We start from the raw sequence: 27088 nt of genomic DNA, 5'->3' as shown, positions 1-27088 counted from the left end.
AGTCCATGTTCTTCTTTAGACTTGTTCCCTTGACACAGAATGATTGGGGTAATTTGGGAAAGTTGAAAAACCAAATCTTGAACTGCTCTAGCTTTGGGGCCAGAGCTAGTTCTTTCACAGTACTCTCCAGAGCCAGCTTTAGGGGGTTTTGGCTCAGCACTCTAATGTGGCGTGCCGGGCTCCTGGACCACAGCTCGCTCCCTTTCTCACTAATGTGATGCTTTAATGATGGAGCTAAATTGGATTAGAGAGATGTAGCTCCATCCCTCACCATGTGGCAGGCCTCTTTGATCCGTCTCCAGGTAATTTTACAGTAAGCAACAGGAAGCTGACTGTATCAAAGCAGTGAAGGATGGCTGTGCCATCTGAGGTGGATAGGTCGTAATTTGAAACAGGCTTACTCCCTTTACATGGGTATCTTCCCTTGTTCAAAAAATAAAATTTTTTCTAATTCTTTTTCTTCTCAGGAATCTTTTGATGGCGCATCACCAGGAAAACCAAAAGAAATCCAGGAAGCAGACCCTACGTATGAAGAGAAAATGGTATGTAACGTTTGGAACTGTGTACAGCTATCGGTAGTTACGCAGTTGCTTAAAACAGACTGAGTTTTCTGCTTGTTTGAAATCTCCTAACTGGAGTTATAAGACATTGTCTAGATATTGAATAATTTGAAACCAAAACCTATCCAGAGAAAAGCCCTCAGGCCCTTTTTCCTTTTATAGCATTTTGTTCATTGGTCCTCTGCTCTTTCTCCATTCCCACTGCAGTCATTTGTGGGAAGAACTGTTCATGTGTTCTGCTGTTTCTAGGAAGTATAGTCTTAGCAGCTTTGAGGATCTCTTGATTTAGAGGAATCAGGTAATGGGAAATATTCAAATGTCTTGGAAAAGAAAGGTAATACAGAGTTGTCAAGTTGCTTTTGAAATTATCTGTAGAGTTGCCCTTCCTGTAGGCAAGGGGGTTTATGAAGAGCGGAGTATTCACTTTCTCAGAAACAATGAGTAAGATCCCCTAGGATCTTGCTTTCTCAATGCACGTGGTCAGTGGAAGTCTAGGACCTGTTCTGTGTTACTGTTGAATACAGGAAAATAATCCTAAACTTATTTTTGAATTGCCAGTGCAGCAGTCCTTTGTAGGAGCAGCATATTAATTTATGTTTGGGGGGGTGAGCAGTAAAAAGAAAGGTTTGGCGCAAGGCTTTGGGTAGGCACTGCATTCGGTTTCAGCTGAAATATGCTTTAGTAGCAGGACTGAAAAATCAGATTCTTTCAAACAGTACAGTTTTGGGGTCAAAGTAAATAAAAGTTAGCTTTCAAAATTGACAGGAGGCTGAGGAAAGGTTTGCTGTTAGGACAAACAATGGCTCTAAGCCTTGGCCAACTTTCCAACCCTGTTACTTTGTCTAGATTGAAGGGGGTTTTGTTTACTTTTTCTGAAGTTGAACTTGTTCTCTGTGAAGCTGTCATTAAGGTCCTTGAGCTTCTGAAGGGAGGCAATTCTGTGCTTCCCCGGTTAGAGAGGAGAAAACTTTTCCTTAGTTTTTAGCCTATCCTGAATGTAAGAGATGGAGCTGTCTACTCCTCACCATCTCACTGCATTTTCTTTCTCTGTTCCTCCCTGTTTTCCTTTCTTCCTGTTCGTAATTCCAGTGTCTGACTGCATGTGGAATTTCTTCATAGGAAAGTGAAACGGATTTGTACAATTTGCTGCTTCCTGTGTTGTTTCTTCTTGCCACTCGAGAGAACCCAGTTGTCTTCTGTGAGTTTCGCTGTGCTGCTTCCTGGCACACTGAAGGTGGCGAACTTGGAGTTGTCTCTCTAGACAGGCACGGTCGAGAGGGGGGTGGCGTTTCACTGCCACGATAGCCAGAAGTTGCACTGGGGGGAAAAAACCCACTGAAACAACAGGAAAAACCTCTCTGTTGGTAGAAGGAGAGCTCCAGGTTACAGAGCCTGTTGTCTGTGTCACACTGGGAAGACACAGATCGTGTTTGTTAGCTACCTAAAGGAGTTTAAGTGCGATGAAAATGAGTTCTGGGGATGTGTGTGCGGTGCCGAAACTTGCAGAAGATCGCTCAGTAAAATTTTAGAATGAGGAAGCTTTTGCAGTGCACGTTGTATCTCTTCTCTTTTGCACAGCTGCTGAAACAAGTACTTAAAAGTAAGGGTCAGCAACTGGGACAGTAGTAACTTCTTGCCTAGTTTAAACCTCAGAAGATGTTAAAGTGAACAAAAAAACATCCGATGAAGAACAGACAGGAAAACTTGACTTCAGTGGGTGTGGATTGTCGCGGTGTCGATCAAGCTTAAACTGCAGTTAGAGCCCGACTGCTGTGGTACACACAGCATCTCTGTCTTCATCCCTTTCTCCTCTCACCCCCTGTCTCTTACATAGTGCAGGAACCGCTTGCTTGAACGAGGAGAACGCTCACAGAGCAGGCATTGCTCTTGCAGAAGTCTGGGACATATGTTCCTTCCTAGTAAGAAAACTCACTTCCTGTAACTGTGCCAGTTGCTAAATACCAGGTTCTAGCAGAACGTCACAGTGGTTGCTGTTAAGCTTGGAGCTGCTTTCTGTCTTGATTGTCTGTTCTAAAGTCTTGAGGTGGCCTTGGGAAGGTGTGTTGGTTCCAAATGAAACCTGTCTCAAAGGAACTGAACCTTTTCGCTATTGTCTTCCGCCGTCTTTTTGCACAGCAGAAGTGGTGACTTGTCGAAGGGGGCAGTCTGACAAGTTGGGCCAAGAGGTCTCTGCTGCTGAAATAGGTGTGCTGGGTTCTCGCTCTGGGCTCTTCTGCCCCCTTTTGTGGCAGCTCTTTTGCTCATCTGACACCACAGCGAGGTGATGTATCTCACTGGGCAGGCAGGAAACCAATGCAGTAGAACACAGTTGTTGCCAGGTTGGCGAGATGAACGCGTTCATTACAGAATCCTCCGCGTGCAGGATGGGGGGGTAAATTTCTGGGAGTGGGACTATCATTTTGGATAGGAGAAGGTTGTTAAGGGGACTCTGTGGCGGTGTCTGGTGACACTCGTGCCGTCCTTGTGGTGAAGTCGGATTTCAGCCGTAGCGCAGCTCTGCCTTGCAACTGTGATCTTCACCGCGTGGCACAGGCCAGCCTTGGCTCAGTGAAATAATACTGAATCTGTCAGCACCACTCATGATGTTGATGCTCTCTGCCTTCTTGTTGTCGCTACCTATATAAAGAGATGTGAACCTGTGGTGTTTAAAAAGCGTTAGCGTTTTCTTTTGAATGACTACATACGGTAATGTCTCACACATGTTCCATTTAATTTTCCTTGTCAACAGCAAACAGACAGAGCAAACAGATTTGAGTATCTGTTGAAGCAGACTGAGCTGTTTGCTCATTTCATTCAGCCTGCTGCTCAGAAAACTCCAACTTCACCTCTGAAAATGAAGCCCGGCCGTCCACGAATAAAGAAGGATGAGAAACAGAATTTACTGTCAGTTGGCGAGTGAGTGATGGCATGTAGGCCAGCTTGTACTGTAATTATGGATTTTATTGTACTTTAGAAGCGTAAGTTAAACTTGCTCATCTTTTGTCCTATTTTGGTGTGTGCTTTATGCTGTAGAATTGTGGGTTTTTTCAATTGCCCACCTGTAAGTTGAGGGTTGCTTAAGAATTCTAGGAGTTACAAGGGTTTTGTGTTGCCGGTAGGGCACTGTCATGATTAAAAGTATTCCAGCATGAAGGAAAGCAGGGGCAGGGAAGTAGAGTGTTTGAGGCCGTGAGTCGTAAGAGTTCTCGGAGAACAGCAGTATACAGCTGCTCACAGGCAGCTGGAACGTCAGAAGTCCAGAAATCTGGATTGCCTTCACTGCAGCTGCCATGGCTCCAGTACCTCCAGTGTTTGGCAGATGTTCCAGAGCTCTGAAATGCATGTCATGCCCTGCCGTGCAATTAAAGGCCAGTACTGATGCACACAACTTGCCCCTTTCCAGTCACCTTGCTCTAATGTTTGAGCCTGCTGGCAGCGTCCCACCTTCTGTTGTTAAGAAGGTTGTGGCCTAGAGAGTGAAAAAGCAGCATTGCAGTTGGTCAGCTGAACACGAGTTCTTTTGAAGAACTGTGCAAGAAGCTGCTTTGGGTGTTTACATTCTGTCCTGCAACAGCGTTACATTTCGTTTCAGAACAGAGTCACGGCTTTTCAGTTTAGCCAGAAACTAACGTCTCTCTTGCACTTTTTCAGCTACCGCCATCGTAGAACAGAGCAGGAGGAGGACGAGGAGCTGTTAACAGAGAGCTCTAAGGCAACAAACGTCTGCACTCGATTTGAGGAATCTCCATCATGTGAGTTTCCTCTTTTCTGTTGGGTTTTTTTGGCGTATTCTTTTTTCCCCTCTTCTTTTTCCTTCAAAATGTTGTTTAAAATGAAGTTTATTTTCATCCTTCCCAAGGACAATGAATCAGTTTTGGGGAACAGGAGAAGAAGCAAAAAACCAGGACTGGTCTAATGGGACAAGGTGTATTAGAAAGGGACTGTTTCTTTTCAGTCGGGCCAGGAATGTGGTCCTGTGAGTCTGGCCCTTTGGAAATCCAGTTGCTATCCTGTAGTTACTAGGAGTGAGCTGGTTTGAAGTCTTAGTGACTTCTGGTGCCATGTAAAGTACCTAACAGCTTCCAGTCCATTTAACAGAATTCAGTGTTCTGGTTTTTTAACATTTGACTGTATGCTGATTTGGAGGGTAGGGATAGAATTAGAATTTCTATGTATTTTGGGTCCTTGCAGAAAACAAAACTGTTGGAGCAGCTTGCAGAAGCAAAATTAACGTGTTGCTGTCTCCAGTCTGCATCACCTTCAGAATTTACTGCATGAAATGTACTACTCCATTTTGTTGGGTAGCTTAGATAATCGGTGTCGTGTAGCAGGCACGGGATGGCGAAGGTCTTTGGTAAGTTGGCACAGATCTTTTAGTCTGTTCTTTCATGTCTTTTAGATGTTAAATGGGGAAAGCTGCGTGATTATCAGGTCCGAGGACTGAACTGGCTCATCTCTTTGTATGAAAACGGCATCAATGGTATCCTAGCAGATGAAATGGTACGTGCATAGCTCGTGTTTCGGGGGCGTGCGAACACGTGTGATACAGCACCGCTTGAATTCAGCTGTGTAGATGTGTGTTTGTTCTCATAGCACTAAATGCTATATAGAATTTGCCAAATCTGATTATCTAGTGTGTTTTAAGTCACTAAAGTTAAAAGTGTCACAGGTATCTTTATTTAAATAAACTGTGCAGGCAGTTTTAGAACTGGGCAGATGATAAAAGGAATCTGTCAACTTACTTTTAGAACAACTCCCCTCCACCAGATTTTATTTTTCTGTAGAATGGCATGTCCTCTTATTTTTTTCCTCCAACTTGCATCTGTTCTGTAATGGTGTTCTCAAGCTGCCCTTGTGAAGAGAGTGTTACGTGTGAAAAGAGGAACAGATGTGGGAACACTTCCTGTTTGCTGTGAGGGTAAAATGCAGATAACAGGATGCGAGTGTCCTGTATGGGCTGATCTCTGCAGCAAGAGCTGCCCCAGTGGGAAATTTTCTGGGAGAAATGATGCCAAGATAGATGTAGCTGGAGAGCTGTGCTAACATTGCTTCCACACCATCTAAAGCAGCTCAGTATTTGTTTCCTTCTGTGACACAGGCAGCTGTTTACATTTATGTTTGGCTTTCTTGTCACAAGGTCTGACATCATGTTGTGGTCAGTACAAGCCTCCTTTCAGGGTTCTTAATTTATTCACTTTATTTCAAATTTAAGAGAATTCGTATGTCCAGTTGGTAAAGTTTGTTGGCCTCTAAACAAATAATCCGGGTACACCCTAGCCTACAGAGCCAAATTTAGTGATGTTTGCTTGCACTTCTAAGGCTGTGTCTCACTTGAAAGGTTAAGGGGAAATTCCAACTTTGTACTCCAAGGTTTGCCAATGTTAGTCCTTTTTTTAATCAAATGTGGGAAGCCATACAGGCTTTTCCTAACCGAGATGTTGATGCCTTTTGTGAGTAGTGCTCTCCTTAGTTTTTCTCACCCATCTCTTCAGGCTACTGTCTTCCGTGTTGTACTTGGCACTCACTCTTGGGGGTTTTTAAAGGGGTTTCCGAAGGTATGTTTTTTTCTGACGTGTTAACCTCTCTTACAGGGTCTTGGGAAGACACTGCAGACTATTTCTCTTCTTGGGTATATGAAACACTACAGAAATATTCCGGGTCCTCACATGGTATTAGTTCCAAAGTCCACGCTACACAACTGGATGAATGAATTCAAGAGATGGGTGCCTACCCTTCGAGCAGTCTGTTTGATAGGTGACAAAGACCAGCGAGTAAGTTTTGAGGTGGTGCTTTTTCCTCTGTGAATCCAGCATGTAATCTTACTGTCATTTACCTTCACCTTCCGCTCCCAGGGTAGGATGGTACTTGGATTTGTAGTGGTTACACAGTAAGACCCACAGGTGCTACCTTCCCAAAACACAGCCAGCTTAGAATTCAAGTATCTGGTGCCCGGCTGTTGCGTTGTCACTTCATGCTCGTCATCGACGGAGCATCTGTAGGTTGTCAGCTGGAGTTACCCATGTCCTTGTGGAAGGGAGAGTTACTACTGCTGCCATTAAACTTCTGCTTTTGTCAGCAGATTATTTTTTTTAATTCTAAGGGCATGCAGCTCTATGTTCAGAGTTTGTTGGGTTAGAAAGTACAGAAATATTGATGAAACTTTAGATAGTTCTGGAGGTCATTGGTCCGGGTGTGATATCTTGTGAATTTTTCTTTAGTGTATCTTTTTTTGAATCCAGAAGTTCTTACTCTTCAGTATAGTTCCTTGCTTATATGAGTTAAGTTGCTGACGTTTACACTATGTGTTTTGAATTCTGACCGATAGCTGTGTCTGCTTTTAACCTTGGATGTCAGCATTGTAGCAGTCATTCAGTTAGCCAAATAAAGCTGTGCTTGGGATTATTTTTTGTAATCAAAAACTGCTGGTTTCTAAACTTAAAACCAAAACAGAGTAAACCTACAGAAAATTTTATTTAGAGTTCTGATCTTACAGTTCAGCTATTGAAACCTTCGTGTGTGTAGTCACCTGCAGTTTCCAGAGCCAGAAGTTGGGGCTGAAATCCCTTCTCTGCTCTGCCCCAGGGTTTTAGCAGCTTCGTCACTGACAGAATTGTCAAGCTTTACAGCGGTGTATGTTACGTTGCCTCTATAAGTAATGTTACCTTGTCTTTCACTTTTGAATTTAGCAGCAATGTTGTTTTAGAATTTCAGCAGCGCTAGTGTGTTCTGTTTGAGATTTGACAGAGCATCAGGAACTAACTGTCACCTTGCTGTCTAGGCTGCCTTTGTCAGAGACGTGTTGTTGCCTGGAGAGTGGGATGTCTGTGTAACATCGTACGAAATGCTCATCAAGGAGAAATCGGTATTCAAAAAGTTTAACTGGAGATACCTTGTTATAGATGAAGCCCACAGGATTAAAAATGAAAAATCAAAGGTAATTTATTCTTTCAGTGACGAGAGATGTGTGGGGGTTACCAGGTGGTGGTGGAGACTGGTAATATCTTTGTGTCTGCTCATGTCTCAATGTCCTTCAGTTATCAGAAATCGTGAGGGAATTCAAGACTACAAATCGGCTGCTGTTAACTGGAACTCCGCTTCAGAACAACTTGCATGAACTGTGGGCGCTTCTTAACTTTCTTTTGCCAGATGTCTTTAACTCATCTGAAGTAAGTCTGCCTTTCTGCTAATCAGATTAAAGGAACTTTGCTGATTTTCCGGATTGGAAAAAATAGATCTTAATATGTATGGTCTGGAGTATCGGGTACTGGTAACAGTAGACTGACAGAACTGTTTTGCGGAATTTTCCCAGCTTGGCCACTTTTAAGGGCTGTTGTGAACGTAGCAGATACAAGAGGTATTTAAAATCATGATGTGAAGATGCTCTCCTCTGTGTTTCAGAATAGGTTTAAACATTGTGATGGCTAAACCGACTGACTTCGGGTTTATATCCAACTAGGAGTTACCTTTTTGTTTATCTAAGACTTGCTTCCTGTGAGTTGGAAGATAGTATATAATGAGCAGTAGACTTCCCAAAATGAAGTGTGTGCTTAACCACTTTGAACTGGGAGTGCAATAGCTGTAGAAAGGGAAGCGTTGTGGTGCATTATCCCAAAATTTTCCTTTTTCCTTTTCATTTTTCATCAAATGCTGTGGCAGTACACTTCTTCCAGATGGAATCTGTCCAGTGGAAGTGATAAGTGCATCTTTTTTAACAGAAAAGGACTCCTACATTGATTCTTTTTTTCCTTTTTCCCCCAGTTTGGTTTTTCATGGTGTTTTTTGGGGGATGAGGGACGGCAGGGAAGGCATTGTGTTGTGTTACAGAGCTTGCCATAAAAGCAGTCCATAGCTGGTAATATGTCCTTCTACTGCCTGCGTAAGAGAATCACGTGAGCTGTATTTATTCACCACTGTAATGATGTTGTGCTTTGAAAGGAGCCTCTGACACACCAATGATTTTGTTGGTACAGGACTTTGATTCGTGGTTCGACACCAACAACTGCCTAGGGGATCAGAAGTTGGTGGAACGCCTTCACATGGTAAGTCTTTCTGCTTTTTGTATGTGTTGGGTTTACCTAAGTTCTAAATAATTCCTCTAATGCTGCTTTGGGGCAGAATATTGGGCAAGAGAGCTTACTCCAGAGATGTGGTAGGCTTTCAGAAGAGGTTGGTGAAGCTCAGGTGATGATCTGTTTCTTGACAAGTTGTTTGGGAGGGTAGAGAAGGGTCAATAGTTGTGGCATTTGGGGCTCTGAAATGCTTACATTAAAAATACTGGCTATGAAGAGACTAAATATCTCAGTGTCTGACTTTTTTAGTCAAGCAAAACTAAAATAAAAAAATCAAGGCACGTAGAACCATCTGAAAGATGATTTTGGCCTAATATTTGAGTCTTGCAAAGAAAGCCCATGGTCTGTTCCCGTTCTCACATAGATTGCTTCTTTGGGTGACCTGGTAGTAGGTCTGGTGTTTGAGCACTTGTGGTAGCGAGCACCTACGCTGCTTTTGTCTGTTGGCCTGCTCTGTGTTTCTGTTCCAAACCAGGTTTAATGTTGCAATCTCTTTCAGGTGCTACGGCCGTTCCTGCTACGCCGCATCAAGGCTGATGTAGAGAAAAGCTTGCCCCCGAAGAAGGAAGTTAAAATTTACGTGGGTCTCAGCAAAATGCAGCGAGAATGGTAATTCACGAACCTCACTGCGCTGCAGTTAAGGCTCAGAGGAACGTGCCGCTTGTGAGCGGAACTTGGTGTAATTCCTTCTGGTGGGCTGGCACCCCTGCCCATCAGGGAGAGTTTCCTGAGGAGATGAGGGGGAGGGGGGCGCTCCTGACTACGCTTATGTAAAGACAGGCCTGCTTTGGTTCAGAGTTACCACAGTTTGTTCTTTCTTTGATGCAGGTATACACGGATCTTAATGAAGGATATAGACATACTGAATTCAGCCGGGAAGCTGGACAAAATGAGGCTGTTGAATATCCTCATGCAGCTGCGAAAATGTTGCAATCATCCGTATCTCTTTGATGGAGCGGAACCTGGTCCGCCTTACACAACAGATATGCATTTGGTCACCAACAGTGGCAAAATGGTGGTACTGGACAAATTGCTACCCAAGTTGAAAGAACAAGGTAAGCGTCTCGTCGCTGTTCGGTTCAGTGATAAAAGTAAAAGTCAGGGCGGCTTAATGTTTCCGTGTCACCTGGGCAAAAACCAGCACGCTTCAGCCAGGATTATTGGTGGCTTCTAGCGTGACACCAGCTCGTCAAGCACTGTGTCTCAAACCGGTGGTACCAAACCTTCATCAGTAATTGGATCAACAGGCCGTTACGGCTTTTTGTGACACTGAAGTGTTTGTTTTCTTTTTTTTCATCCCAGCTAAATTGAGGCCACAGAAACATCCCTTGCTCTGGGCTTCAGGTTTTCTTTCTTCCCACGTGGTTATGTTTCATAATAATGCCATGTTAGCCACTCCTTTCACGTGCCTTGAAGTGCCATTTCGGATTCAAAGCCTTCACGCAGGGTTCAAGTCAGATCCTATGGGAAATGTTGGTCCTTCTGGCTGGATACGATTTTGAGCAGCACCTGAGTGTTTTCTGTGAATCCTTCAAGGCATGCAGCCGTGGGGGAACTCTCTTTTCAAGGTAGTTGGGAGCAGGGACAAAGCTCTGGAACACATTACTGTAAAATTCTGTTTCCACAGAATTTTTGATGCTGGAATAAATCTTTAACTTGTTGTTTTAATGAGTATACTTACTGAAGTAACGTGCCTGAAGGCGTGGAGGAAAGTTTGTGACTGGGGAGCTGTGGCAGAAAAATACAACCAGATCCAAACCTCAGCCTGAAGTACTGTAAAAGTAACGTGTACTTCGTGTCCAGGTGCCATTCCAGCAGCTGTGGCGATATCCATCTGCCGTTGTGAAACCGCAGAAAGAATCCAGTGGTCACTCTGCTTTTCTTGATCTTGGTTTCTCCCTGCTGTGAGGCTTCTTGCTGAGATGGGGCAGTTAAAATTGGCCTGGTCTTAAAGGATCATCTTAAACAAAAGGGAATTCGTTGTTAGACCTTGAGTCCACAGGACAAAGGAAGTCACACTAGGACAATACAAGGGGAGGTGGAAGCTTTGCATGTTTTGTGTGTTACTTGAACCTGTCAGGAAGGTTGGAGATGGTAGTGTGTGTGCATACATAGATTACTGTACCTTCCCATTTTGTGGAGCTTCTTCTCAGCGGGAAGAAAGAAGTTCTTACAAGAACTTTATTCCTAGATATCTTGAACCCCAACACAAATCCTTCGTATTTTTATTCTTCATACTCCTTGATGGTTTTACATGTGTGTTATCACCTTACTCTGCCTTGTCTGGGGACACTCTGGTAAGGCGGCAGCCGGTGCAGAGACTCTGCTGTACGGGAAGGCAGGAAGTGCCATGGCAGGCGCGGGAGCCTGCCCGGTAGTAGCTAAACGCAAGAGGGGGCCATGCACCCTGCGGTCATATCTGCCATGACCTGGGTGGGACCCTTGGAGCCCCAGGCTGGGCACCAGCAAGGACCATTGTGGTTTAACCCCGGTAGGCAGCAGTGCCCCACACAGCTGCTCTGACAGCAGCGGCTGCAGCCCTGCCTTGCAGACTGGGCCCTGAAATTCCGCCTGCTTTTCTTCTTGGTACGCGCAACGGCCTTCTGTCCCTCCCTGCTAACGCAGGCTTGCACCGTTGGTTAAGTCTTAAGTTTTGGTGAAAACATAGGGAAACTTTTTACCCAAACAGATTCAAGAGTCTTAATCTTCAGTCAAATGACCAGAGTCCTAGATATCCTGGAAGATTACTGTATGTGGCGAAATTACGAATATTGCAGACTGGATGGACAGACACCACATGATGAGAGACAGGTATTTAAAACTTAAGTATTTCACTTAAGTCAGAACAGTACTTGTGAAATGCTCGGTTCAACTCATACCTTCCATTTATTTGTTTAGGCATCTATTAATGCATATAATGAACCCGGCAGCTCCAAGTTTGTGTTCATGTTGAGTACACGGGCAGGAGGTCTTGGAATCAATCTGGCTACGGCTGACGTTGTCATTCTGTACGATTCAGACTGGAATCCCCAAGTAGATCTTCAAGCTATGGTAAGAATCCAAATGGAATTTACCTTCTCACAGAACTTTTCTAGAACTGCGTGTGTGGCAGGATGCAGCAGTTCCAGAAGGAGCTGGTGGTGTTTTGGGACAGGAGTAGTATAGCTAAGACTGATTCGGTTCCGGTGCAGCTTCCACTGTGCGGAACCTTTAGTCACGCTTGGGTTATGCGATTCGTGCAGTGGGCGTGCTGACTGTACTCTTAGTGGTGTTTCATGAGAATAGCCTCTTTTCTTTTAAAACAACCATCTGGGCTGGTATGTGTTAATCCCAAAAAGGGGGGGGTGGTTAGTGAGCAAGGTCCTTTTAGCAACCATATTTCAGTTTGTTGAGTATATTTGCATGTAGCTGCAGCCTCAGGAGTAGTCAGGAATGCTGCTGTGACCACCTAGGAGAGTAAAACAATGCAAAAATTACGAGTGTGTTGTGACAATTGAGGCCTTTCAGTGACAAATCCTGCAAATTTATTTTTGCTTCTTTCAGGGAGGCTGTAGGTCTCATAGTCTAGTAAAAATGGGGTTCATTTTGGTTCCATGACCAAAACATTGGTTCCATGATGGAACCAGTGTCTGGAAGCAAAAGCAGGATGGTTGCAGCTCCCACAGGAGGTGTGTGTTCCTCCCTGTGGATTAGCACCGTGGTGGTTAACGATTTGGCAGTTGGGGGAAGTTTGACAGTCAGGGGAAGTGGTGTGTTGTGGTGTTCTTGAAATACTCAACTGAACAGTTCTGAGAAAGGCAGCTCTTGGTCAGTACTGGGATAATTTCTTAAATACTTTGATGTCGTAGGAGGTTTCGTAAGGGCAGGAGCATCCAGTTTTCCTCCCTGGGCATGATAACAAAACGCAACCCCCAACCCCCACTGCCTGTAGGTACGACATGTGGAGACAGGCTCCCTGAGGGGATTCATAAAACACCCCAAAACTCGCAGTGCTGGGAAGCAGGCGCTGTCTCGGGTAGTCGCGTCGACTGCAGCTCTGTAAGGGTTTAACTAACCTACGCTATTCCGTTTGGCAAACCAGGATGTTGAAAGTAAAGAAAAGGGAAGACTGATGACAGAGCCCTGCGGGAAACCGCGTACTGAATTGTTGTGTTGCTCTCCTTTTTGCTCAGGATCGAGCGCATAGAATTGGCCAAACCAAGACAGTTCGAGTCTTCAGGTTTATCACAGACAATACCGTGGAAGAAAGAATAGTGGAGCGGGCAGAAATGAAACTCCGGCTGGATTCCATAGTCATTCAGCAAGGCGAGTATACGGAGGCAGTGTGTTTGCACACGGGGTGCGCTTCTCTCCCTCTTTTCCCCACTTGGAAATGACGGCAAAGCCAGCTAGTGAGTGTGAAAGGTGGGAATGTTGCTCTTGCCTCATCTGAGCTCTGCAGAGGGTGTGAGAGGGCCTGATCCACCTGAAATGCGTTTTTACTGGTGGGGAAAGCTTCTCCTCACTCTGATCACCTCCCTAGTGACAGGTGCGTGCAGGTGGATACAGCCAGATCTTGTTACTTCTGAAGCACCTGACCTCCCCTTTGGACTGGAGAAATGAATGCCCTGCTGTTTGTCGTTGTAACAAAGGGGGAGAAGTGAGCGCAGTGTAACCCTTTTGGTTGGCCTGCCTGGAATCAGTAACTTTATTTCTGAAAACACGATTCGGTAAGGTTTAGTCTGGAAGCAGTGAAAACACGCTCCGTAGCAAACCTAGACGGAGGGACTGCTCATCCAGAGCGATGCTGTTTGAACTCAGCGTATAATGAGGCAGATGGGTGGATGTGGTCCCTGGCTGGATTTTGCTGGGTTTGGGCTTTTCCTTCATTTAGAATATTCCCTTTCTCAGCAAGGGATATAGCTATAGCTTTACTTTGGAAAGGTAAGGGAGAGAACAATCGTGTGTTGCTCCTTCCCTCATCTTCAGTTAGTTGCTATCATCCAGTACTTTTCCCTTCAGGAAGACTGGTGGATCAAAACCTGAATAAACTTGGGAAGGATGAAATGCTGCAGATGATTAGACATGGAGCGACACACGTGTTTGCCTCGAAGGACAGCGAGATCACAGATGAAGATATTGATCACATTTTGGAAAGAGGTGCAAAGAAGGTGAGATCAAGTTGAAACCAAGGGGAGCCCAGCTGTGGAGCGAAATTGGATGGCAGGACAGTGTCTCCCTAGGTGGCAACTTGAGTGGGAGCTGGAGAGAGGAGGGAGTTTGCGTAGTGGTCAAATGTCCTGGGTTTGTCTGATGTTGTAACTGGGATGTTTTGAGACGAAGGACCTTTCAACACGGCTACTGTTCTTTTCTCTACTCCAAGACTGCAGAAATGAATGAAAAGCTTTCAAAGATGGGGGAGAGCTCACTCAGGAATTTCACCATGGATACAGAGTCCAGCGTGTATAATTTTGAAGGGGAAGACTACAGAGAAAAACAGAAGGTAGCTTTTAAATTTCTTCTGTAGGAAAGCACTAACTTGTATGATTGGACCATATTTGATTAAGAAGTGTTGGTTGAAATGCAAACTGGTTTCCCAGATTACTGGGTAAGGTCTGTTATTTATTGAAGTAGCTGTAGACCGAGTTTTATATAAAACTTGTAGCTGGTCTGATTATTTTGCAAGGCTGTCTTAATGTTTTTTGGGGTGGTGGGATTTGTTTTTATAGATGGCATTTACAGAGTGGATCGAACCACCTAAACGAGAAAGAAAAGCCAATTATGCTGTGGATGCTTACTTCAGAGAGGCTCTTCGAGTCAGCGAGCCGAAAGCACCCAAGGTGAGTCGAGTAATTTGAAAGAGAGAGGTTCAAACATGCCTGATTAAACGGGAAAGCAGTGTTTACTCACAAAACCCACGCTCTCCACTTCAGTACACAAGGGGCAATCTGAATTTGGAAAAATCCAAAGGACTTTTGAGACAAACTTCTGTGAGAGAAAAGTAAGAGCAGGATGAAACCTGTGAGGTGTTGGGAGGGTAAGACCCAGGTGTTCCTTTGTTTTTATGGGAGCTACTGTACGTTTTCCGTACCAGTGGAAGATTTCCTTAGTGCTGCTTGGAACACCTAAACTTTGTTTGGGGAGATGGATGGACAGGGTGGAAGGGTAACATACATATGTGACACCCTTCCCCAGCCTCTGCCTCCTCCCAGAAGACCCTCTCCCTTTTTCTCAAGGGTCTTTCAGAGTTGTTCTTTAGAGTTGGCTCTTGTATGGTGTGGCCTGGGGTTTGTTTTTTGTTAGTAAAGACAATGCATTTTTTAAAAATGAAGATCATTTATTTTCCTGATAAACTAAAATCAGTTACTACAAGCAAACAGATTCTGAATGTGAAAGGGTGTCACAGACAAAGGTTGTGTGTATTTCAGGCACCGCGGCCTCCGAAACAGCCAAATGTACAGGACTTCCAGTTCTTCCCTCCACGCCTCTTTGAGCTACTGGAAAAAGAGATTCTCTACTACAGGAAAACCATTGGGTACAAGGTAACTGAAGAATCCACCCATTGTTGTAAGAGTTTACTGCAACCTCAGGAGAACGTGTACTTGTCCTGCCTTTCACACTACTTGCAAGGAAAGAATGTCATGTTGAGCTGGATAAGGGATTAGGTTACATTCATAGAAAAGTGAGAAATAGCAATTTTCTGTGAAAAACTAACCACATTCTGCAAAATGCATCACCTCTCAGGTACCTCGTAACCCTGACCTGCCAAATGCAGCCCAAGCGCAGAAGGAAGAGCAGCTTAAGATCGATGAGGCTGAACCTCTCAATGATGAGGAACTAGAAGAAAAGGAGAAGCTTCTCACCCAGGTATAGTTGGGTCTTTAGCCACTACTGGACCTTCCGAGGGAGCATGGCCAGGAAAAGAGCTGGTGGGCCTGTCTGTCAAAACAGAACCCTTACAGAGCCTGTTGGGTCATCTGAGGGATTTTTCTTCTTAAAAGGGGTTCCGTGCACTCCTCAGAGAATACTGGTAGGAGGGATTCAGTTGAGCTGGAGCCTCTTTAATCTGAAACTAGTAGGAAGAGAACGAGTGGTGATTATTATGCAGTGTTTGGGTGGAGTCTAAATACTGACAGTCTGTACAGCCACAGCAGCAGGAGGAGCTCTTCTGCTAACATTAAACTGCAAAGAAAGCAGAGGTGTGATGCTGCTGGAATGGTGGAAGGGTTACAGGATGTTTGAAGAAGTCTGTTGAAGTAGATTTGAAGACACAGCTACTGAACTTCTGTGCACCGCTTCCTTTTGATTGCTGCAAAGGGATTCACTAACTGGAATAAGAGAGACTTTAACCAGTTCATCAAAGCCAATGAGAAGTGGGGCCGTGATGACATTGAAAACATCGCCCGAGAAGTGGAAGGAAAAACCCCGGAAGAAGTCATTGAGTATTCAGGTAACTGGATTTTTCAGTAGTCAGCTCTGAGTCCGTGTGCAATGCTGTTCTCCTTGTTAGAACACGGTAACCGCGTGCTGCTGAGAATTCCTTACATGGGTCTTCAGGATGTTCAGGGTAGGACTGTACTAGTGGATTTGGGATCTACTGATCCAGATGTTACCCTGCTTAGCCCCTGCATAATTAAAAGCAGCACTAAAATGTGCATATAAACTTCTACTGACCCACTTTAATGCATCCTAAATCTTCTCCAACTGCCTCGCACTGTCTTCAGCTCTCGTTAATGCGCGCAGGTGAAATGCTGAGAAACGGCGCTGGGCTGGGGAGATTTCACCCTTCCTTGCGTTCACTCACCAGTACTTTTCTTGCTCTTCACACCTTTATTTCCTCCTCAGGAGGGGGATGCAGTAGACATCAGGTGACTAAATAGATAATGGCTGTTGGTTTTTGTGACGAGTCCACTTGGCTACTTACCTCTGATGCCTCGGAAGCATTTTCTGTTGTAGTGCAGCTGCACAGTCCTGGGGCTAAATTCCTGAAAGGTATAGAGCAGCTTACAGATGTGAAAGTCTTTAAAAACCTCTTTTCTTTAAACACCTGCTTGTCTCGTAGACCTGTGCTCTTGTCCTTAGTTGCCCTCCAGCTTCCCTCTGTAAAATGTATCACTGTTTACCAGTGTCCAGTCTAAGAAGCTTTCTCCTTTGAGGAGATTGGCTAACCAAAACCCTTCTGGCCTGGATGGCACCTCACTTAAACTGGGGTCTCCTGTACCTACCCCCTTCCTAACAGCATGTGTAATGCTGTGACACATGATACCAGCAAGGGCAGGTTCCTCATCAGGTAAAGTCATGCCTGTTAACATGCAGCACTAAGTTCTGGTGAAAGGAAATTACATCGAACAACCTTTTTTTAAGGTAAACCCCCTAACTTTTAAGGTGCATGATAAGAAACTATAACCAATTGTTCTTTTCTTAGCTGTGTTCTGGGAAAGATGCAACGAACTCCAAGACATAGAGAAGATCATGGCTCAGATCGAAAGAGGAGAAGCCAGAATTCAGAGACGGATCAGCATAAAAAAGGCACTTGACACAAAGGTATCTTGGCTGTGTTTCTTGTTACTAACCGTTGGGAGTGGCATTTGCCTCTTTTGCACATTCCTCAGCAGCTGCTTCCCATGTCACCTTTCCATTCCACGGAGGTGCTGTCCTGGCTGAGCGCTGTGATGGTAACTTCAGGTACAGCCTTGCTCCTAGTTTGTAACCATCACCTTTATCACAGGACACGCAGTTCATCGGCCTCTATGACAAACTCCCAATCACTACATGCTTTCTGAAGCAGCAGAATTTCACTTTTGGACCTGTGTGACTGAAAATGCATGATAGATAGATAGACACACACACACACAGAGGTTTAGAGCACTACAAAAGGGGAAGACTTACCAAGAGAGCAGGCTGTTGTTCTGATCTGTGTTTCACCAACCAGGGTTTGGTAATGGAGGGACTTGCAGAAAATTAAGACAGCAGTCAGACTTTCCCCCCCCCAGTCCCCGTTTGACTAGTAAGTTCTCTCTTCTAGGGAAGGCAGGAAGCACAGCACCTGACTCGATTAACCTGACTGCAGCTGAACTGTGCGCTGCAGTCTCATGTACCTTACTCTGATTTTGACTATTCCCAAGGATTTGTATGTTAAAAAGGATCATTGCCACTTGAAGCCTGGCAGACCTTGACTATTTTCAAAGGTAGCGACAGGTCTGAAATTTGCTGTTAATCAAAGGGTCACAGACAAAGCTGTCAGTTGTCTTAAACAGAACATACCAGTTTGGATGGTGTTGGTAAGCATGCCATCTAGAACCCACAGTTCCTCACAGGTGGTGGCTTAGCACCAGGTATCACAGAAGATCTGGTTTTCTCAAGTGGTGTTGTCCATCTGCCTGTCTTCAGGTGACATTGCTGTCATGTAGAACAGTTCCATGCTAATTCTGAGCTGTTTCTTAGTTTGATATGACTTTGTTTTGTTTAGATTGGCAGATACAAAGCCCCTTTCCACCAGCTAAGAATATCCTACGGTACTAACAAAGGGAAGAATTACACCGAAGAGGAGGATCGCTTTCTGATCTGTATGCTTCACAAGCTGGGATTTGATAAAGAGAACGTCTACGATGAACTACGGCAGTGCATCCGAAACTCCCCGCAGTTCAGATTTGACTGGTTCCTCAAGTCCCGAACAGCAATGGTACGTATTCACCCGCTTTGCTCTTGGTGCACGAATGCCCGTGATGGCGGAGTTGCCCTCCTGCTAAACCAATGGCTTTGGAAACGGAGGGGTGTGCGCCTGTACCCGTGTGCAGTGCGCCATGTTTTTGTAGACTTCCCAGCAGCTGTGGTGGAAGGCAAATGCCATAAACTGTAAAAATCCTTGTGGGAGGAGAAAAAGATTCCAAGGTATGTTTTCTCAAAAATCCACCTGAATTTCAGTTAAATACAGACCTGCTGTAAAAAGCAAACACCTGTGATAAAGTTCACTCTGGTGAAGCCAGGCAGTAACTGTCAAAATAGGTCATTCCTCCTTTGTTCTGCTGGGATGTAGCACAAAATTTACCTACTGCTTACGGGCACTTCCGGTACTCTGATGCAGCTTTAATACCAAGTGGCTGCCTAACATAGTGAGCAAGTATCTTGTGCACTTCAGGAGCTGCAGAGGAGATGCAATACTTTAATCACCTTGATTGAAAGAGAAAACATGGAACTGGAAGAAAAGGAAAAGGCAGAAAAGAAGAAGCGTGGACCAAAACCATCTTCGGTAAGATTCGAAAAGGCATGGTGGTGGGACAGGGTGCTTTTCCAGCTGTCTAGGACAAGTGCTACCCAGAGTTACTTAAAATCAAAGCAGACTTTTTAGGGCAGTATTTAGGAGCTGCCTGAGGTTCGGGCTGCCTCTTAGCTAGTACAGCTGTGGATGTCAGCTGGAGGCAGGTGGTGAGTTTGTGCTCCGAGTTGTAGCTCACAGAGCAGAGAAGCTGGTTGAGTGCAGTGTGGCTGACAACACAGGCAGACTTGTAAAGGACATACAACAGCTCTAGGCAACAAGTCAAACAAATCCAGGCAAGAAAAGGGGTGAAGCTGGTATCAGAAATTTAGCAGCACAACTGTGAGGAGGTGCAGACATCAGCCAAGTTAAGCATGGTGGGATAATAAGTTTTAGAACTGTTCACAGACTATTTAAACGAGTATTTAGAAACACTGTTTCATGAACGGGAAGCTTTACAACATCTTTATTTGCTTCTGTACACTTTGTACTCCAGAGCTGGAAGGCAACACCACCCTGGGGGAGGGTGTGCATCCGACCATTCTACCATAGTTGTAGTTTATCACGTCGTAAAGCTGCCAGGGTGTGAAAACCTTCTCCCCCTGCTTTGTTGTGGGACGCACTGCTTGCTTGTTGTAATCTTTGTGCGTCACAATCGCTTACCGAAACGCTTCCCTTGCAGGCACAGAAGCGCAAAATGGACGGGACTCCGGATGGGCGCGGAAGAAAAAAGAAGCTAAAGCTGTGAAAGCGGAGTTTTTGTAATCACTAAATTTAAAAACTAGTTCTTTAATTTACGGGTCTTCATAAGATGTACTGTATAATGCTCAACTATTATGTCATTAAAGGACATCAGGTTCATCTCTTTACTGAACTAGGAACATAGTACTTAATGTAGTTTCACTTTTTTAAATGCAACAGCTGTGCTGAGTTTTTTTTACCATTAACACTTGAAGTAATAAATAGGCTTCATTTATTTAGAAGGCTTTGTGTGACTCTTCATTCATGTTCCTACCTGGATCCCTGTTTTCTTCTTTTCCCCTCTGAGGGTGTTGTGAACCCTCTTTCCGTTGCGAGCCGTAGAACTGTTGTGCTTTCCACTGCCACGCCACCACCAGGCAAACCCCATTCCTGGCAGTGCTGTGGCTTGTACCATTACTGAACTGAATGTTACAGCACAGACACACTCAGTTCTTGGACAGTAGGGGCAGGTACTTACCTCAAGAACTGAGGATCAGCACACATACAACGTGGAACAGAACGACGAGTTTCTGCTGGAAACCTGTGCCAGAAACAAGCGCTGTCAGTCAGTCGCACCGAGGTCTGCACTTCACTAGGCTGGCCTGCGAATGGCAGGATCAGTTTACTGGCCAGCAACAACAGGTCAGAACAGAAAACAGCAGGGTGAACAGCAGCTGTGGCAAGGGCAGGGACACTGGAGGGCTCTGCAGGGAGCTGGAGCAGTGCCAGGTTCTACAGGCCTGGCAATCCCTGCTGCTCTCCGAGCTAGTCACACTGTACCATGCACCAGCCTTTCCCTTGTCCTTCACGTACCTGGTGTGTAATGACGGAGATGAACTCGCATGCTTCCCAACACCATCATGTAATGTACCATACTTACAGAATTTACTGGCACAAAACAATCCAGAACAAATGCTTGGATGCAGAAAGGCTGCTGCATTCACCTCACAAAACGCTAGTTTTAATTTAGGCAAGAAGAATCCCACTTCAGGAAACCATAAAGAGACTTCAGAAATTGGAATTAATCTGACTTAAAGCAGGATGCATGGTTCTTTCATATCGTACACAAACCAATTACCCTTTTCCCCAGTTCCAAGAAAATCAAGTCTACTGTCCTGTTTTCTCCTACGTAAAAAGGCCCCCAGTGACTGCCGGTCACAGGTGTGCACGCCTGCAGTGACAGCAAGGCTGTAAGGGCGATAGACAGCAACCCCGGCACCATTCCGGCGCCGCCAGGGAGAGGAACGAAGGAAAGGCCTTGCTGAGGCTGCTGCTGGCTAACAGCGCCTGTGATCACCTGCATGCTCCGATCTCCGCCCCAGCCTTGCAGCATGAAGGAACATCTGTGACACACCTACCAGAGAGCTTACCCGCAAGAGTGGAGCAGATGAGAGGCAGCAGCCATCAGAACCAGGCTGCTGCACTAGAGGAAAAGCATCCGTATGGTCAGCTGCTAACATAGCATGAACCTCCAGGTTTCCAAAGGCTCTGCCTTGTGTCTCAGGTCGAGCTGTATCCTAAAGGAATTAAAAGTTTGGTATTTCCAGATTTATGTAGAAATTCAGGATCTAAAAGCACAGGCTACCGTAACTCTTTGTTTACATACCGGGATCTTGAATCTGTGTAAGAGGGAGGGTGAGTCAGCCAGGCACCTGTATTCCTGACTCCGGGGGCTGCACTTGGGCACTGCCCATCGGCACCAGTGCAGGGGAACACCACCTCGGTGCTGCAGCTGAAGGAGTCACCGAGATTCTGGAGCTGGATCCACCATCACTCAGCCATAGATTTCAGATCCTAGTAAAGCAGATCAACACGTTTTACATTAACCCCGTCAACTTCAAGTTATTTCATCAAGTTATTACCCAACCATCCTTAGAAATGCTCCAGGCAGGAATTACCTAGTAGCTTTAAGCGAATTTCCCTTTGCATGTGAGGACAGTATGGCTGTTAGTAATTTATCCTGGGCTTTAGGCTTTCTGTTACAGTTCGTACTGACGTGTGGTTCTTAGAGCGCAGCTCTTTTTAAATTCACTAGAGGGCAACCCATATTCACATATAAGATGCACATTTCAGGTATACATCAAACCTGATAGCATTATATCAAACAAAATAAGAGCCTTATAATAGGACATTTGGGTTTCAGATTGATAAATAAGGCACCAGTTAAAACCAAAATTATTTCTGGTCCAATACTACCATTAGCAGGAGTTTCCCTGGAAGCTGGTAACAGCTCCAGTCAGTGAGTGAGCACCTGCCCTGGCTCAGAACTCAAACACCAGAAGAAGCCAGCATGAGCCTGAGCAGCTTGGCTGAAGGCAGCTGCAGTCACCAGGCATGCGGTCTGCAGCTGAGGACAGCTGCCTGGCCAAGTCAAGGAGCCTCTGGGATACAAGTGTTCAATTCCCGCATTTCTGACTAGAACCACCTAAGCACTGAAATTCCTTAGGCCCCTCAAAACGGGGCAAAACCTTCTAGTGTGGGCAGCTTCAAAGCAAAACAACCAGTGGGAGGGGAGTACGTCATTACGCAGTGACGGAGCAAGAGTTTTCAGAACTGCGGTTTCAGATATCCACACCTCAATTCCGCACCTTCTTTGGAATGCTTTTCCTCTCGGAGCCCATGAATAGGACCAAAGCCTGTTTCAATTACATTACTTCATATTTTAGTGCTGCTGTATTTTCTGCAGGGGAACTACGTAGACCACGTATGGGTTATAATATGCATTCAGCTGTTAATTCACTGTTAAAAGTGGTTCTGGTTTAGCTTTCATAAGCTGAAAGTACAATTGACTTCTTACCTTGGGTAAAGGCTACATTAGCTCCTTCTCCAAATCCCATTGACCCACCAGATATCCACGGCTCTTTTTTGGATAGCAGAAACATTTGAGTGTGTAGACTGAACTCTGCTGCCACTGGGTCACCGACCTGCAGAGAGAAGTGAAATTAATCAGAAAAACTCCTCGGCTGTGGCTTTGCAATGATCATTGTAACCACTGCCACAGCAGCGGTGTGCTGATCAAGCCTTTCAGCAGCACGCAGCATTTATAAGCATCCCTCCTACGTATATCCATACACCTCCTGTCGTGCTTCTCATCACAGCCCACCAAAACACCCAACAGTAGCGCTGCATTTCAACCAGCTGAAGATGCATGTTCCCTCAGACAACGGGCAGCAACGACTCTTTTCAGTGACACTCACAAACCTCACTGAGAGAACAGGGCTGCAGGCAAGAGGCCAATAAACTAGATCAGGACCAGAACCTAGCTCAACACCGACTCATTCCCTCTACTCTGAACAACAATCTACATGATTCAAGCCAGCGAGCACAGGATGGGAAACCTGCTCTGCCCTGGCCACCCTGTGCGTGGTTGCACTTGCGACCTGGATGCTGCCTGCAATTAGCCCAGGGAAGCAGTAAATACCCTGCAGGTAGGGTAACCCCTCTGATGGAACAGCAGGTTGCTCCCAGTCACCCCTTTCTGCCCTCCCTGCCGCAAACACCTCGGGGCTGCAGGAGCCCAACAGAGCCCAGTGCATTCAGAGGGAAAAAGCTGGCACCAAGCCACCAGTCAGTGTTTGCCCCATAAACCTGGAGCACTGTGAGGCCCAGCACACGTGTAATGCCAGGGAGATGTAGAGGGGATCAGGAGTCAAAGAGCTCTCCAACACAGAAATAAGGTAAAGAACTCAACTCTCACACTGCTCTTTTATCCTGTTGACCACCATAATCCCAGCATCCAGGGTACTAGATAGTTGTTGCCAGGGGTAACAGTCATCAGGGTGCAATTATGTAGACAGAAGCCTAAAATTCACTTAGTATGCACATGCCACCACAACTCCGGTTACTTCTTCCTCATCGCATCATTTTCCCGCGTAGCATTTGCGTCCCGCATTAAGAGGTGGCAGCGTGAAGGCTACCGCTGAAGCAGCTGCCTTTAGTTTAAACTGGCACCATTTCAACTCAATGCCAGCTGTTGGAGCAAACGAGACCAAGACTTGCAGGTAACACAGTTGTCTCTACACTCACCACGTAAGTGGATAACAAAGCAGAAAGCTAAAGAGCAGCTCTATTGGTCAAAAGGGTCAAATGGCTCCTACTGACACTGACCAGGCCCTCTGAGGTATCCAGTACTTTTTCTTTTGAGAAAAATAAAAATCTGGTCATTTTTCACCTGTTGACTAAAGGATGCAGTGTTACACAAAGAGGTTTTAAAAAGTTAGGTGTGTTCACTGGAAGTTAAGTCTCAGATTTGGAGTCCTCGGTCTCCAGATGCTACACGGGTCATTCCCCTAGCTGACTGCAACAGAAAACCTGCTCACTGTAACAGCCCACAGCAGTAAGTTACTGCCACTTGGTGCACTGCTGCCTTTTCTTTTGGCTTTAACAGAAAAAGAATTCAGTTTGGTTCTCTCACCTGAGAAGACGAGACTGGAGCAATCTACAAGCCCTGTCAAACTCCTTCTGAAGCCATCTGAAACATTCCATGGTTTTCCCTTGACAACTGGTACTGGACGGTCTATGCCAGAACATCTCTTCCCGTGGTTACAGAACATGCGCCCTTCAGCCCAAATTTGCTTTCGGCCAGTTCTGGCCATGGGGCTTCATGGAAAAACGTGTAAGTCCTAAGTAAAACGGTGCACCTGGTGGAACCTGATGTCCACATCAAACACAATTGGGTCCCATGGGTTGCAGATGACAGGGAGGGCGTAACGCTGACCGGGCACTGCAGTGCGAGGGAGGAACTTCACGGTGTAAGCACCTGAGTACTCTTGCACTTGGGAAAAGAGGGGAGAAGCGAGGATTTCTGCACAGTCTCTGAGCAATCACCTTCTCAGCTCACACTGCTCCTGAGGCCAAGCTGAATTCCCAGCAGCATCCTAAGCACTCACAAACTTGGGCACTGCTGTTTACCACCAAGGTGCTTTGACTCCGAGGGGAAGCGTGTGCACCGGCACTGCCGGCTCACTGCGGCGGCACAGGCAAGGCACTCGCACACACTGCCTCTCCCTCTGCTTCTCTGTAAAACTGGGGCTAAGACAGATCACCTGCGCTTAGGCAGGGGGGCAACTGACCTTGACATGGTGGTGGCGGGAATCAAACACGTCCGCGTTCAAATCTAACGTACTAAATCTCTGAAGAGATTGTTGTGGCTGGAGCAAATGCCTCCTTTTTTCTGCGCTATTAGAGGCACAGGCTTCGGGGCCACAGCAGTTCCTACTGACTCCTGAACTCAGCAGGAGCTAAGCAGCTGTGCCACATGCGGGAGAACATCCAGCTTCTCAGAACAGCAGCAGCAACTCTCAGATCAGAATTTGCTGGCAACGCCAAGGGAGATAATGTTAAGGCAAAATTTTTCAAGAGAGGCCAGAGCTCCAGCACTGGCCTGGCTCGATAAACGGTGCCAGTGGGAGCGTGTGCTCTGGCCTCAAGCTCCTGGGACAAGCTCTGAGCAGTCAGAAGTCCCTGGAGCTCAGTCCAGAGGCTTAAGCTTTTTATATAATGAGGCTTTTATGTAAGAAAAAACCATGACTGCATCCAAATGAGTTGATGTTTACTGATCTTACAGTGCTGGTGACTACATGGAAAAGTATGTTAAAACTGACACTCCCTTTGCTCCCCCCTAAAACGAAGTCTGAATACAAACTCACAGCGACGCTGGTGATAAAACCCCAGTGGTGGAAGGTCAGCTCACTTCGTAACAGACAGTGTAGACATGAGGCCAGGGTGGGTCAGCAGACATCACCATCGATGCCAGAGATGCTCCTGAAAAAATAAAAGGCAAAGTGTAATTATAATTAATACCCATGCCTGGCATAGTATAAAATCAGCACACAAAAAGAAGGAAGAAAGAGAATGGAAAGAAATTAACTTCCACCCCAGCAAAGGAAGTGCCTCAATTACTCATTCCCCTTCTACACTGAGCAGACCCTCTACTGTGATACCTTTCTCCTCTGCCAGGTACTGCACTACCGATACCCTGGCTAGCACAGGTGGACAGGGTGGGTGTGCATCTGGGTGGGACATCACCAACTGGCCCCAGAAATGGATCTCTGTTTTCAAGTTCACCACTAAGTCACCCTTCGTCACTGATCCACATATGCCTGGGATAAAGAGAGACTAGGGAGGAAAAGCCAATGGTTTCACCACCAGCATGAAGGCTCGTCATGTATTTTCTGCACCTGGAGATCTGAAGCACTTTACCTACACCCTGGTGCTCTTTACAGATATTAAACCCTGGCACATTGATAGTTTTGAGACAGATCTCCAACTTCAGATCTCCAGCCACCAACACCTGCTAATGGTTCAATCCATTAGGGCAGATTGTTTTTTTTCCCTTTTTGATGATCTAAGACCAGACTCATCTAAAGTATATCCACAAATACCGATATAACAGAGTGCAGGCAGAAGAAAGAAGGGGTTTGGGTCATTTTGGCACTCAGACACCAGGGCTGTTCACACCAGTAAGGTCCCTTTTCCAGGCACTTTCCCTGTGCAGGGCTACGTAAGTGCTTCCGCTAACCTGTAACTGTGTACCAATTCAGGACCAGAGTGTCTCTCTTTATAAGAACGTCTGCTTTAGAGTTGGTCTGTGAACAAATTTATCTCATTTTTATAGAAGAAAAGCAGCATGCAACTGAGGGAAGATTCAAAACATCTCGTTTAGTAACATACAGCATTAAAACACAAACATCATTGTCCTTTGGGTGGGTGTTTTAACCAAGGAGTCACTGTGCTGTTACTGCTTTTGAGGTTCCCAAGGTTAAAAAGCATCACATTATCGACCCACGTCTCCCATCATCAGAACACTGAATAGGATGGAGTTTAGAAAGGACAGCATCTGAAACAGCTCACCCTGGAGCTCCGATTCAGAGCTGCCTATCCTGTCTTTCCCCAGGGTAACTGTGTCGTACACAAAGGTGCATCTCAGTTCAGACTGCAAATCAAAATGTTGCCAGCCACCAGTGGCAGCAGGGGAGCAGGAGACAGAGAGGCAGTTGCGAGTTACGTACAACTGCACCAGGTTTAAGACCTGAAAAACACTGAGGTACCAGGTTACTGCATGCAAACCTGAAAAAAATTACTTACCCTGCCAACCTTGCATTCTCATGAACTGCTCTCTTTAAACCAAAGCAAAAAAACCCACACAAATACATGTGTCCCACCCATGCCTTCTTCCCTGCCCACAGATCTGCTACAGGAATGGATGAAAAGGCCTTAGGGAGCTGTAGCTGGGCACATGAAGCGCGACACAGAGCACTGGTCAGAGCACCACAGCATGGCTGTGGAGGGACCAACGCAGTCTGTTGTGCTGGGTCTCCAGCAGCCGCAGACGCTATTAATGCAAAAAAACCCTGCCAATCACAGCTCCTTGCTTTCTTTTTCTATATTTTTAAATATTTTAATGTAATGGGGACGAGTCAGAAGAGGTTTCTACAAGCCAGTTAGGGCACTATGCCTTCCTATGATGTATGCCAATTACTTGG

At 45.7% G+C, this 27088-nt stretch overlaps 1 protein-coding gene and 1 pseudogene across 1 annotated transcript; one reads left to right on the top strand and one right to left on the bottom strand.

Moving 5' to 3' along the window:
• Nucleotides 1–272: 272 nt before the first annotated feature.
• On the top strand, nt 273–19841 carry SMARCA5 (SWI/SNF related, matrix associated, actin dependent regulator of chromatin, subfamily a, member 5). Its single transcript, XM_010150098.1, has 24 exons — nt 273–302; nt 468–542; nt 3310–3476; nt 4212–4312; nt 4960–5060; nt 6152–6331; nt 7339–7494; nt 7595–7726; nt 8531–8599; nt 9129–9238; nt 9458–9684; nt 11319–11440; nt 11528–11680; nt 12802–12934; nt 13631–13779; nt 13992–14111; nt 14338–14448; nt 15037–15150; nt 15353–15475; nt 15926–16058; nt 17034–17152; nt 18078–18290; nt 18747–18857; nt 19546–19841. The coding sequence occupies exons 1-24, from the start codon at nt 273–275 to the stop codon at nt 19609–19611; spliced, it is 3015 nt and encodes a 1004-aa protein (XP_010148400.1). The 3' UTR covers nt 19612–19841.
• LOC104508461 overlaps nt 19841–27088 on the bottom strand; it is a 17311-nt pseudogene continuing 10063 nt past the window's right edge.

This window comes from Eurypyga helias, unplaced genomic scaffold (assembly GCF_000690775.1).
Source record: "Eurypyga helias isolate BGI_N326 unplaced genomic scaffold, ASM69077v1 scaffold4574, whole genome shotgun sequence".
Lineage (NCBI taxonomy): Eukaryota > Metazoa > Chordata > Aves > Eurypygiformes > Eurypygidae > Eurypyga > Eurypyga helias.
The sequence above is the reverse complement of the archived record's forward strand: the minus strand, read 5'-3'. Positions and strand labels throughout refer to the sequence as shown.

Coding starts and splice junctions, on each gene's coding strand:
- SMARCA5 (XM_010150098.1), top strand. CDS start 273: ATGTGGCAGGCCTCTTTGATCCGTCTCCAG. Junction 4,313..4,959: donor ATTTGAGGAATCTCCATCAT/GTGAGTTTCCTC, acceptor CATGTCTTTTAG/ATGTTAAATGGGGAAAGCTG. Junction 9,239..9,457: donor AGCAAAATGCAGCGAGAATG/GTAATTCACGAA, acceptor TCTTTGATGCAG/GTATACACGGATCTTAATGA.